This window comes from Lampetra fluviatilis, chromosome 13 (genome assembly GCF_964198595.1).
Source record: "Lampetra fluviatilis chromosome 13, kcLamFluv1.1, whole genome shotgun sequence".
Lineage (NCBI taxonomy): Eukaryota > Metazoa > Chordata > Hyperoartia > Petromyzontiformes > Petromyzontidae > Lampetra > Lampetra fluviatilis.
Window position 1 is genome coordinate 8,658,381 of NC_136287.1, and position 14,683 is coordinate 8,673,063.

The window sequence follows — 14,683 nt, forward strand, 5'->3', positions numbered from 1 at the left end:
CTCTTTACATCAAATCAATTAGCTCCATACCTAACCCACAATTTCAGAGTTTTAATTATCTGCAGAGGAGTGATGTCTCAGTTGTAATGGCTTTGCGGATGACTAGGTCCTGTAGGCAGATTAAATAAATAGATAGTTTTACGTGAATGTTACAAATATTAAAAAGTGACACTTTTTCAAATGAAACCAAAATTATTGAAAAAACGATTTAGAGTTTTTCAAATTAAAGCAGAAATTTAAATCTGCATTGTCCTCGCTTAAAATGAAAGCAATTTTGTAATACAGTTATGATTGTGCGTATGCAGTGATTTTGTGCCAGCTTTGATAAGATGCTTCTTCTTAAATATAATATAAGTAATTTGATAATATACAAACTATGGTAGTTTATTGAGAAAATTGTTGCGTAATGTAAAATTACATTCCCATGTCCAATGTCTTAGGCTCTTTTAAACATAAGTTGTATTATGTCCCCAACTGCAATATTCTCTTGGTGCTGAGGTGAGATACAAATCTGAAAAATACGAACCAAATTGTAAGTGCAATCACTACCACTCAATATTATACACAGACAACATAAATTACAATGAATTGGAATTTCTAACAACAATATTACGTCTAAGAACAAAAATGTGCTCAATATTTAGACTTTTTTTTATTGCAATGTTGAGAAAACTTGCATCTATCAGCAACAACTGCACTACTGAAAATCCAAGCTAGTGCAGGGGTGATCCATCCTCAAAAATAGTAGGCTAAAGGCGGTCAGGACTGGGATGGTGGCACCCAGGAGACTAATTAAACATCAATCTGATAAGCAAAATGGAATCACAGTGTTCACGTCCAGTTCGATTAATAGATGTAATGTGGACTACATAGAAAACTATTCATCATTTTGTTTAACGCCAGGCCTTTGTGCTTTACCCGGCAATAGTGCTCTTTAAAATAATCCATAAAGATGCATAGTACTATTTACAGTAGAGTTAAACCCTTTTTAAAAGCTTATGTAGTTGAAAAAATTCTTAGTATTTAACAACAACAACAAAAAAGCAAAATAAATTTCTTAAAATTTATTTGTTTCTTTCTTTGGCAAATTTTCACCCCAACATATGGAGTTGTGTCACATTATTGATAGTATGATGGTAACTAATCATTCAATGATCAAACATGGACCGTGTAAACTTGTTTCAGAATGCTTGTATTCCCCAAATGCTTGAAAAACACACTATGTTGCCTAAACAAACGTAACATGACCAGATTATGCACCCAATAAAAAAACGTCTGCAGGGTAAGTCTTCATTGCGATGTTACTCTGCTACGATTTTCTAACCAATAAAAATATTAGATTTTTTTTTTATCAGCGAAATTGAACTAGAGCCCCCAGAAATGGTAGAAAATATTTTGAAGGCATGCAAAGAATGTTGAAACTTCCAATTACTAATTTATTATTTTCTTTACCTAAGTGACTTTACCGAAAGAACCAAGAGTATGGATCCTTGCAGACACGAAAACTTAAAATCTAGAATTCCAATTAAAGATTTTAATAACCCCACAATAAATAAGGGAGGCCAGATAATTATAATGGTTGGATATGTATGGTGCGAAATAAGTTGAACATACATATATATAGATGAAATATATAAATGTGTCGTTAAAACCCGCCACCACCCGACACAGCCAACTAGTAAGGGTTGTCACGGAAACAGAACAGGTGATAAAACTCATCTTGTTACACATATTCTACTTGCATGTACTTGAATGTTTTAAACATACCCTTTATTTATCCAGGAATTATTCAATAAATATGACAGTCCAACATTGGGAAGTATTATCGATTGCACGAATGAGTATTTAGCATGTGGAGGGGGGGGGGGCAGGGGGGAGGTTGGGAACCAAAGTATATTGAGAAAACCGATGCTTGCGAGGGGAAACTAATCACACGGATGTCCCACACTGATGGGTCCACACATTTTCTTTACTACCACCACCTGGCCACCTTGTGGTTATGGGAGATTTACAATCGTGCATGATCCACCAACCCTTGCATTCAAAGTGTTGGATCACAGGCTTGCACTACCATGCCCGGATCGGCGACTGCACACCTTGACTATGTTTCTCGGCCTGTTTGACAAGTAGGCTTTGGCAACCAATATTATCCATAATAAAGGTTTTTTTGGGTTAAACCGTGTAAATATGTGTCTTTAACCCACCAACACCCAACACAGCCAATGAGTAAGGTTTGTCAGGTAAACAAAACGTGCCAATTGGTTACTACTGCAGCACACCGGTGTGTTGGAGAGTAAACCCACAACATTTACAATTATTTGGTTCTTTCGGTAAAATCACGTATAAAGATAAAATAACAAATTAAATAATAATAATAATGTATGCTATTATTCAATTTATTATTTTATCTTTATACATGACTTTACCGAAAGAACCAAAGAATAATTCCTGCAGTCACGAAAGCTCCAAAATTAACATTTACAATCTTGAGTTCTCAGCCTGCTAAGCTAGACGCGCCAGTCGGGCGGTGGCAGCAGCCACTTCTAGGGGAGGGGGCAGGCACCTCTTGGCCGGAGACGGTGGCGTAGTCGGCGGCTGGGCTACGCAGAGTCCGCCGGACCTCAGTACGGTGCTCCCGGAGCTCTTCCAAGACTGCCCGGATCTCCTCGCTACGCCTCCGCATGCGGGGAAAGCCTGTCAGGTCCGTGAATAGCCGCGTCTTGTCACCTTCCCTGCCGATTCATAAACCCACGTTACAACAACACTTACCATAGCAAGTTTTTATTTCTGAAAAACACCACCCAGCCAGTGAGTTGGAGCAAGTACACCAAGCCCTCAGGATGAACGGATACTCGGACCGTACAATCCGCAAAGCTTGTCTCCCCAGCCATGGGGAGACAAGCTTCTGATGATCCAACCAAAACCATCACTTTACCATACATAGCAGGGGTTACCAAAAATATTTCTAAAATCTTAAACAAACACAATATCCAGGTTCGTTTCAACACAGTACACAAAATCCGTGATTTAATCCCATCTGTAAAGGATGTGATTCCTGACATGCAATACCCTGGTGTCTACAAACTGAGTTGTGGTTGCGGCAGCAGTTACATTGGGGAATCGAAATGACATGTCTCGTTCGTGAACACAAGGCAGATCTGAAACACGGTAGGACCAATACCTCTGCCGTTGCTGATCATTGTTTTAACGCTGTGGGCTCACACGAAATTGATCTCTCCAAGACGGAGGTACTCTGAAAACCTACTGGCTACCTTCAGAAATATTTAAACACAGACACAACTTCAACCGAGAAGATGGGTACAAACTGAGCAATCATTGTAAGGACGTTATTAACCAGGTAAAGTCTTAACTGACTGTGATGTTTTCCATCCTACCTGCCTATGTCAACTGTTATTTCCGACTCTCCGAGTACATCACCAGGTTAAATATCTGTGAGGCGGCCCAGCCACAGGAGGGATCCCCGTCACCTCCGGTGGCTGGAACCATCTCACATTGACATGCTAATCTCTCACATTGACATGCATGTTCCTTCTCTAGCTCCGCCCACTCACCCTTGGGTTGAGCCCACCAAAATCCTATATAAACTCTTGTTGCAGCAGCTCTTTCTCCTATGTCAGCTTTCTCCTGCTATATCTGTTCCACCTGATGACGGTCGCTTGTATTGCGATCGAAACCTCGTGATTTATGTTATTTTATACCTATGTGACTTTACCAAAAGAACCAAAGAGTACAAGTTATCTCATTGGCTTGCTTTAAGTCAAAATATAAGAATTCGTGTACCACAAGCACAGTTGTATTCTACTGAATTGTGCATAATATAACCTTGAAATTATTTTAGATCAACAAGTCAAATGTATCGTTAATGCCGTCAGCCGCCAATAAAGGCATTTGTTTCTAAATTGTTGGCAATTTTGCATTCACAATGTCTTTTCAGACATGAGGCACATTATATTCACGTTGAATTTCCATCAAGGTCAACAAATGTGTCAGAATCATTCTAAACATGTGGGGAAAAATTCATTTGAAAAAAAAAAGTCCATAAATCTGGTCCTTTCTTTTCAACCATAGCCAACGAAATAAAAAATTAACCCTGTGTCTTGTCATTGACCGCCTGAGAGATGAGATGAAGGGCAGGAGTTTTGTCATCAGCAACTAATCGATCTGATCTGAAACGCAGCAGCTTTTAGAGTTCCTTTTTCCCTTCCTTAATAATTCAAAATTTGTTAATGCTTGCACATTTGTCTCTCTCAATGCTTTTACTTAAATCAAAGGCTGCCAAGTATGAGGTAAAAAAGCACCAACATTGTTAGAAGGTTATTGGGCAATAACAAATTCATGAATTTAATTTAAAAAAATTGGATTTTCACATTGTTAATTCTGTTAAACTCAAAACACATGCAATGAACAAAAAAGTATGCAGGAAAAAGTAAGGATTATTTTCATTGTTTTTTGAGAATAAGAAAGTCAAATTTCATTCAAGCACAGCACATGAGTTAGAAAGTAATGATTCTATGGAGTGATTTGTGCTCGAGTTTAATTTAGAATTTAGTTGTAAGTCTCTACAAATGTAAGTCACAACAACAGAACCGTTATTCCTAATATTTCAAATTAAAAACAGCAATTAGGTTTGCACTTTGATGCTGAGACTTTATTATTGGATGGGAAATCTGGAATGTCAGAGCCGGTCTTTTATCAAGTACCTCTACATCACCAAATGCCAGGTGTGATGGAAGAAGCACCTCATGGCATTAAGCGTTAATGAGAAATGACTGCAAAGCTATCCCACAAGAGAAGCTCTCCATTTCAGGCCAATTCTACAGAGGGCCCAATCTAAGACGTAAAAAACACAGCCGTAGGTTTTGAATGCGTAATACTGCTCCGTGCAGGCTATAACCTTTGCAAACCAATTACAATTGAATCAGGGAAACTATGATAATTGTATACTCAAGCTCCGTGCAAGCCAAACAATATTAGTTTTAAAAAGGAACAATATTAGTTATTGTGTTCGTTTTGTACAAAATTTACATTTAATAGTTTATATCTACAGTCTACTACCTATCTGGATTTTTTTTTTATGGGTTACAATTGCATTACTGCTCAAGTCATCTCAAGGTTTCCTGTATTATACATAGATACAATATAGTAGACATTATAACTACCTGCCTATGCTGTATAAGTTGGTCTAAACGAGTTAGAAGTCTGTCTTTTGTAATTACAGTATTTCTGCTCAACATAGACATTTACACAGGTTAAAATAAGTGTTTCAATGGTTTCTACAGAATGCACAAATGAGAGCAAATTAATCGACACGATCCTGTGAGTGGCACTGCTATGCCAACTCCTTCACTAAACTACAAACATTCCAGAATGAATAAAACAATAAAACATAACCCAATCCCCGATGGGTGCTGGATTTTGCATGTTGGGCCTAAAATTGCAAGTTAAATTAAATGGCAGGAAACATTGGGAGACCACCCAGGTCAACACAGATGGCAACAAGAGCTGCCAGAAAAAACAGAAGTTATTATTGAGAACAAGACAAAAGGCCTCGGTGCAGATGTCTCACTTGGCGGCCTGTTTGTCCAGCACACGGGTGTAGTGCTGTATATGCTGCAGCCGACGTGGCACATCCAGGAGGATGCTGAGCAGGAGCGGAGAGGAGAGCTGGTCCTGAGCGGATGCGGCCAGTGCGTGAGTCTCTGTACATAGTCTCTCCAGGCTGCTAGCAATCAGGCTGAACTCCTTTGTTGAACACTGGGTAAACAACATGGCAGTATTTAAGCTGATACAATATGAATAAAATGAAAAAATAAAACACACTTCAGCAAAAAAATTCTTGCTGTGGTTTCCCACCTGATGATGATTGCTTGTGTTTCAATCGAAACGTCGCGATTTAATTTATTTTATTTTATACCTACGTAACTTTACCGAAAGAACCAACGAGTACACATTGTAAAGTTAAGATTTAATTTGTACGTACTAATACCGAAGTAGGTAATGTGTGGCTCTGCAGTCTCTTTCCATATTTGAGAGAGGATTTCAACATCCTCAGGGCATAACAGATTTCTGGACGTGATTAAGGCCTCCACCAAGTTGACTTATCCCAGATGAGTACTTGTTAATGTGTCTGGTTCTACATAATTGAAAACCGTCGACTCTATATGACCCAGAACAACCTACTCTCTGGTGTGCTCACAGGCAAAAAAACAAGTGCTTGCCTGAATTACTTACCCCTAATTACGTGAATATTGCACCTTTCATCCGCCACCTCACCTTGACATTACTCATGCTGTCCGATTTAAACACATATACTTGTATTCATCATTAGTCATGGGCTGTCGAAGCCACTGGGACCCTTCATAGCCACCAGGGTCATTCGTGGTAACTGTTCTATTCTGACCTGGCATAAGGACCAAGACCTTTGAGGTTTGGGCAACAGTAACTTTCGTACGCATAGACAAAGCAAACAAAACCTTTTTAGATGTTAAACACTCGGTACCTTTCTGTGATAGATGCTGGTCAGTCCACGTTCCAGGTCTGGTAGCTTCCAGAGCAATTCCTTAGCACGGCTCAGCACCATGTGTTCCGATGCCAAGATTTCACTCACACAGTCCAGACGTGCATTGATGTCACTGCGAGGGCACACATGATTAATACTTCTTGTGCCAGCAGTAGAATTACTAAGCATATAACAGTTATTTACTTAACTATGAGAGGATGGTATTATACTGCAATGGGCACACATTAAAAATGTGACTTACTATAGAGAAAATGGATAGGCTTGTCTGTATGCTGAAAAAGTGTGTTTTTAGTCTATAAGCAGACGTGTTTTTAATAATAATAAAAAAGGTTTTTGGGTTAGATCGTGTAAGTATAAATGTATAGCAACCCTCCACCACCCGACACAGCCAATTAGTAATGGATTTGTCACGTAAACAAAATGCCAACTAGTTACTACTTCAGCCCACCGGTGTGTTGGAGAGTAAATCCACAACATTTACAATTTGAGTAATTGACCAGTCAAAGAGTTCTCATGATGTGTTCATAAAAAAGTACAATTGTAGCATATATTAAGCAATGCCCACAGATCAAATGGTAGAATTGCACTGCCTCTTGTTGTAAATTCTATAGCAGTGAAATTTCGATTTAAAGCTTTCGTGACTGCAGGGATTCATCTTCTTGGTTCTTTCGGTAAAGTCACGTAGAAGGGAAATAATAAAATAATAAAAATAAAACATAATAAAATAATTCTCACGACGTTTCGGCCACAACGCAAGCAGCCGTCCTCAGGTGAAGAACAGGTCTGTCGGAAAGACAGCGTCTGAATGATGCAGTGGTTCTCTACAGCAGTGGTTCTCAACCTTTTTGGTCTGGTGGCCCCCCCAATTAAGACCACTGGCCCTTCCCCCCCAGACCATGGTCCCTTAGCATACCCCAACCCCAGGTTGCCAGTCTACAATACACAGACAGATCACATGCCCACACATTTAGTCAATGCGGAGTGAGGAATGAGATTGTTTTATGTTGTGCTATTAGTGTGTTCTGTCGCCACAACCTCGCTCTGACGTTCCCTGCACACATTCGAATATTTCCTACAAGGTATTCATGCCACTGCCTAAGCAACATTTGAAAGGCTTTTGCATCCTCACAGGGGGACATGCCACACGGGTTAAGGACTGCTGCTCTCCAGTAACAATCCGAAAGACCATCCATAAGAGTTTTTTTAGGGTTAGAAGATACTGGATGTATACAGTGAGACAGAAGATAAAACGCAGATCCTACTTTTTTCACGAATCAAAATGTGAAAGCCGAATTCAATACACTTCAGTCAAAGCATAATTTAATCAACCGGCTATTAAAACCAAAACTAAACATTGCGTGGAGAATAGGGTCAAATTACGGAATTCTCACAATTTGTCATGACAATGTTATGTTGTCATTTAAAGCATCAGAAGAGCCATTAACGCTTAAATAATAATAATTTTATTACTTCCCTTCTACGTGACTTTACCGAAAGAACCAAGAAGAAGAGCTGAAATGATGCATCAATTTGATAGATTCTAACAAGCAATGCATTATTTTTATGATCGATTAATCGGCATCTATTTTTAAACAAGAACCTCTCAAGTTCCAAATATTTGTTGAAAATAGGCAAGTGCTAACATAAAGTAAAACATGTATGCATGTATAACAAATGGATATCTATTTGACAAGCTTTATTAATTGCTGTGGACATTACATGTTAAGTATAGGGTCGTGCGTTCACCAATTACATGGTAGTAAAACCAAAAAGAAAGTCCGAGTGACAACAACAGAAGGAAAGTGTGAAAAAGAAGGTCTCGTAATTTTATTATTTAATTTGCTATATGTTCATCCGAGAGCTCTGAATAAAACAAAACAAACATGTTATACGAGTTTCACTTCAAAAACATCAATTTCTTTTTCAGAATGGAAAATAATACAACTATCCCAAAATACACAAATTTGCTATGGCCACTACTTTCTACACCATAGGCATGAGTAGAACTTTCATGAAAGTGGATAACAGTTTCCTGAACATTTATAAATTAGGGTTGGAGATCCAATGGCTCTTATGAAATTCAAAAAGAAAAAAGCACCGTGAAGGATTGGAAAAGGTAAATACACAGAAAGAGTATGAAAAATAATACTGTTTGGTTGATGACATGGAAATAAGTATTATCATACATATTTTTTCGCCACATTGCTGTACACCCGCAAGAGATCTAAATTAAACCCTGTACCAATTGCAGATGACATAGGCAGGACAAAATAAATGGTTGTCAGAAGCCGTGGGCATGACTGGGAAAAGTTTCCATGGGAATAAAATTTATCGTTCAAAATCCTTCGTGTCCATCAAAGGGTTGTTATAAAATGACAAATGTACCGATCAGAAATAATGTTGCATTGCCATTCTTATATTCCAATGCAAATACTATTTTCAATATTTAAAAGACTTAAATAAAGTGAATGTCTCGACCATGAAGCCAAAGTCATTAAATGTGATCATCGCATTGTGAAACAGCTATTCTGGCGTTATTATTAAAAGCTTATTTGCATAATCCCTTGATAAGAGATATATAATTTGCAAGGGTCTCAATAGATGATAATTAACATGTACATATTTTATCCAAATGACAACTGATAGAAAATAACCTTGGAAAATGATTAGGACCTTTTTAAGTAAAAAGGTTGATCATTATTTTTCTTAAATTGGAAACACAAGCAAAATTAAGTCCATCATATACCCCAGTAAACTAGTCACTTTTCATCTTCTTGGTTCTTTCGGTAAAGTCACGTAGAAGGGAAGTAATAAAATAATAAAAATAAAACATAATAAAATAATTCTCACGACGTTTCGGCCACAACACAAGCAGCCGTCCTCAGGTGAAGACCAGATCTGTCGAGGCGACAGCGTCTAAATGAAACCCCGTCTATTTAAGCTGGGTTGGAAGGGGGGGAAAATGCGCCTTGACAAAATAATCTGCATATCAAGAGGAATTTAGCATATTTATGGGAAATGCAGGAATGCGACTAGTGCTACTTGTGAAATGCGTAGGAATCCCTGCAGTCACGAAAGCTTTAAATCGAAAAGTCACTTTTCAGATAAGGAGGAAGATATTCGAAATGTCAAGATTTAAGTATGCCATTTTGCTGGATATATAACTGCCATTCATACATGTCTCAAAGTCAGCCACTAGAGTAGCCAAATTGGTTAAAACACACAATGGATTTCTTCCGAGTTAACAATGTCATAAAATGAAACGGTGCTTTTGGCACAGAGATCAGAACGACTGCTTCAAATATCAAGGTGCAGAGAATAACAGCCGATGTATTAATCATCACCAACACATCACAAGTATGTTAAAACACAAACCAGACTGACACTCTTCTCTGGAAAAGCAAATCGCAAAAGAGTTTTTGTCCGTGGCGATATGCTTCAACGTATAGTTTTTTGTTCAGGTTAACAGGTCGGCACGTATCTTAGTACCTTACTGAGATGAGCGGGCGGCCAAGCCAGCTCCTGAACATGCGGCGACCAAACGGAGTGCACGTGTGATCCATTGCCCACAGCAAGCTCCCCTTCACCTTGCCGTTGGTCTACAAGAAAAATATTCACCATCAAGGAAAACTTTATATATTTTGATGTACTACAGTTCAAACTACTTTTGAATAACTGCAAACATTTTACAACTGATAAGTTTACTTGTGGGGTAGAGTGGTGGCAGAAGTGGTTAGATAAAGCACTGTGCCATGAACCTAACCAAGTTCGATTCCCAGCCATGGCTAACATAGATGGTGAGGGATGTCTGAACCAGTCCAGAACCGCCCCTTCACAAACCCACACTAGCATGAAGTACGGTGGAATATATCTCATGACAGACAAAGCGTGGGGAGACCTACATCCAGTAGTGGAGTTAAAAATGATCTTAGAATAATAATTGGAAATGTACAATCCTGTTGTGAAAATCACGGCGAATAAAGGCTTATTTATTTGTTTGTGTACAATTGAATGATCATCAAATGCCCTTGCAAACACGAGACTAACATTTTTTTAATCAGATACCCTCATCAAGGTAATAGATCTAACAATCACCTAGAGAGATAAAGAAATGCTCACTCAAACAATTATATGCTATCAAGATGTAATGTATGTAAGTATTTATGAAAATGGTTATATTATTGATATTACCTGATTTTGGAAAAGCTCCATATTTTTTTGTGTAATTCCATTGATGTGCAAGCACTCACTTTCCATGGAAAATTTCTGAAAATTGCTGCGAAGTAAACAAGTAGATTAGTTTTTTAAATAGAGCATTTCCCAATGTAATTTATCCAATGTATATATAAAATATTTTAACATTTTTTTCTACACGTTTTTCTGTGGGCTTTGGAAAACAATTACACATACTGCCGACTCATATAAACAAATAGAACATGCATCATTCCCGATGTTATGAATATAAACATCGTTTGTAAATTCAAAACACAAATTATCCGATAACAGCATATTTTTCAGCACATCCCAAAAACACGTTTTTTTTTCGCGTGTGAGCACAATTATCAAATAGCGCCAGCCCACCCACCCCCCCATTTCCAAAGCATGATGGTACATCTCAAAGAGCCCATTCCACTCGGACCGCTTAAACGCATCCATCCTAAATGCCACGTGTCACAGCAGGCCAGCGGAGTTCCCAATCCGTGCACCAGTGCGGTCGTGCAAATGACAGCTAACATTTATTGAGAATCGGCCTGGCCGCTCAGCGACAGGCACTGCATTTATCACTTGGCAAAAGCCGACTTGTAACGACAGGGCCACCCTGCCAAAGCACCGGCTATCTGGCCACCTGACAGATGGACGCATAAGGGGTGCAGCAATAGCAGTGCTGCATGTGCACGCATCATCCCCATCCAATATTCCCATATGCCAAAACAATTGGAACATTTTGTTAGGTCTGCAATTTGATTTCAAACCGGCCAATTTTCTAAAATAAATCTGTCATTACGCAACGAAAAAACATTTAGGTTTACTGAACGAGGACGTTGAATTGCGATTTAAGTGATTTATTATTAGACCACCTTACACAATAATTGAAATTCTGATATTTTATCAAGAGTGAAAAAGCTGCTGCTGTGGCGCCAGTGGAAGCCATGTTCATCGACTCCACCTAGTGCCCAAGTGACCACAGTGATGAACGCAATCGGAACAGCAGTTCAACTTCTTGATCCGTTATGTTGATACAATATCTGAATGTATATATATTTTAATTATATTTAATTCTACAAAATAGTTGTATTCGATCGTGCATTATTATCCAACAACATGCCATAACATACAATATTGAACATCTGAAAAACAGCGTATTAATTTTTATTCATTTTCATGGTTATGTTTAATACTCTTGTATAAGGAACCAATACTGATCTGTAAATACCACGTTTTTATAATATTGTATAGCCTAAACACACATTTTTTTCTTATTACACTCAATGTATAGATAAAATAAGGGTATGGGTAGGGAACGGGTACCCGTACCCGGCCGGGTACGGGTGCGGGTACCAATTTGCGACCCTGGTGCGGCCGGGTATGGGTACAGGTAAGGAATCAAAACCCGTTTGCGACCTCTGATCTAGGGTAAAGGTTACGGAGGGGACGCGTCGAGAGTCCGCTCGTAGGTTCCAGAAGGGGGCCGTGGCCGAGGCGGAGCGAGGCCACGCTAACAGGATAAAAGGGGACCCTGAGCGGGAGATCGGGGCCGTCGTTTGGAGTGGGATCCCCTCGTCGTCGTCGTCGCTGTCGCCTTCGCCGCTGTCGTCTCGTGCCTTCGTCGCTGTCGTCGTCCACTTGATAATTGCGCTGCTAGCAGTAGTTGGCTGTCTTAGCTCAGCGCCGTCAGTGTCAGACGGCTAGCGTTGTGTTGTAGGCTAGCAACCAGAGTAGAGTTGCGTTTAAGCGAGAGACAGAGCGTTGTGTAACAGCAGAGAGTGTGTAACAGTGTGCTCGGTGTTTAATTAAAGAATTGCCTCCAAGAAGTTACGTCTCCAAGTCAGTCACTACAAATGTAAAAAGATCTTTAAAACTTTGGGAAAATATTGCATAAATATATATTTTTTCTACGGATACTCATATTAATGTAATGTACAATTACTCGCATTATAATCAAAACATAAGTAAAAATGTTGCCAAATTCACACAATAATAAACAGCTTGCCAGGGATTAAACAGAACATTGTCAGTGAAACGTTCATCTAGATTTGCTATTTATACTCCATGCTTATCCACTATATTTTTGCACCTTTGGAATACTTTGAATACTACTCAAATATACATTTTCAGAGTCAAGATAGATGTAGGGATGTATGCTGAACTTCTTTCGCACCGTACATAGTCAACCATGCTAACGGAGGTGCGGGGGAAGGACAAACTAAAAACAAAAAGCAGTTCTAGAGAAATTAGTTTTCAATATATATTTAAAAGTGCAATGCTCCAGTGGCTTCCTAATCAAGCTCCAGTAGCTTCCTCATAATTGAGCTTCCATAACTGAGCGATGGTTGACCAGGGGCTTCGATGAAACGCCTTGACTCTTGGAGCAGAAAGTCTATGGATTGTAGAAGAGTGAAACAGAGGTGAGGACGTGTTCGTACCTTGACAGGTAAAGCACCCTCTGCAGCCCAAACTCCGTTAGGTAGTGAATAAGGACCGCGAGGCAAGCAATGATGGGCTTCTCCATAGCCAGCACATGGGACAGCTTCTGTTCATCTGTTTACACATTGTAAACAAACAAACAAAAAAACAATTACACCAATCAGCACATAAAGAAATCATAAAGTTACACAAACTGGAAACACGGCACCATGAATCAGAATATCAGAATATGTATTTAAACTGGAGGAATCTGATGAGCTATGAAACTCTTTTTCACAGATGTCCAGTAGGGGCAGGTAAGAACGTTACAACAGCAAACAGTAAAAAAACATGATAGTAGTGCAAAATACAAGAAAGGGAAACAAACCACCCAAACACATACAAACAAAACTAAACCATCCCCATCTTTCCAGGAAAAGCCCACCGAGGTATTCACTTATTTTTCAGAAGCGACCGGGCCACAAATTATAGCTCAAAGTCGGCAATCATTTGTACATTTATAGCACCAATCTAAATAATAATATCTTAATGTGCTGGTTTGTCTGGAGCCAAAGTGAAAAAAATTATGTTCTGGCAAAACAAACATCAAATTTTACAAGGTTTGTCTGTACACTTCAGTGATTAGGTCCTTCGTTGCATGCTATTAACTGACTCAGTAATCCTAAACTAGGCATGCATACATTTGAGGGTGGTGGAATGGTGGCAAGAGTGGTTGGTCATCTGTGCTATGACACTGGTGACCCAGGTTTAATTCCCAACCATGGTTAACATCAGTAATGACTGATAATATATCTGAACTGGTCCTGGGTCCTCCACTTCACCAACCACACTACACAGCGTGGTGAAGTATGGCCAAACAATCATCCACATTGAACACAGTGAACAGAGGCCTTCATAAAACAGTGGATTGACAAAGGGATCTATATTACAGCATGTGAGGAGCACTCACCTCTTCAAATGTTTTCTTTAAAACATGCTACAAATATGAAGTACCTGTATTAATAGTTTTTCTTTATAGAGAATATTTCATTTGAACCTATTGTTGGATATTTGATCAATATGCCTTTTATGTGATTGGCTTAAGATCACCTTTGAATAGAGATCACAAAGATGTATATTCAGAGTCCTTTGTTAATCCACTGCTGGATGATGGTCTCCCCTCACCGTGCGGGTTATTTGACCATACTTCGACACCCAGGTTAGTGAATGTTGGTGAAGGTGGGGAGCATAGGTGTGGGAGCAAAGCACAGTACAATGATGGAATTTGCTGTACTATCCTCTGCTGCCCACAACGTAGCCCCCAAGCCTATAATAACATGACCATAACCCATCCGAACACTATCCCGGCACAACTCATTTAGATTCCAAGATGCGACGAGGTCAGGTGCATTCTGGGTGATTGGTCAAGGCAAATAGAATCCGGACATGGAATTATACGAGTCTATGCTACACAATAAAAACACAAAGTACAGCAGTTGACTTCTGGGTCATAGCTAT

General features: G+C 39.2%; 1 protein-coding gene across 1 annotated transcript in view; it reads right to left on the reverse strand.

The window, feature by feature from the left end:
• Window positions 1–14,683, reverse strand: part of MSH3 (mutS homolog 3) — a 72,429-nt gene that overhangs the window by 31,919 nt on the left and 25,827 nt on the right. The window contains exons 9-14 of the mRNA XM_078862251.1: window positions 13,186–13,300; window positions 10,733–10,817; window positions 10,031–10,140; window positions 6,521–6,653; window positions 5,588–5,775; window positions 2,564–2,732 (exon numbers count right to left, since the gene is read on the reverse strand). Coding sequence (XP_078718377.1) covers window positions 2,564–2,732; window positions 5,588–5,775; window positions 6,521–6,653; window positions 10,031–10,140; window positions 10,733–10,817; window positions 13,186–13,300 — 800 coding nt within the window. The remainder of the gene's footprint in view (window positions 1–2,563; window positions 2,733–5,587; window positions 5,776–6,520; window positions 6,654–10,030; window positions 10,141–10,732; window positions 10,818–13,185; window positions 13,301–14,683) is intronic.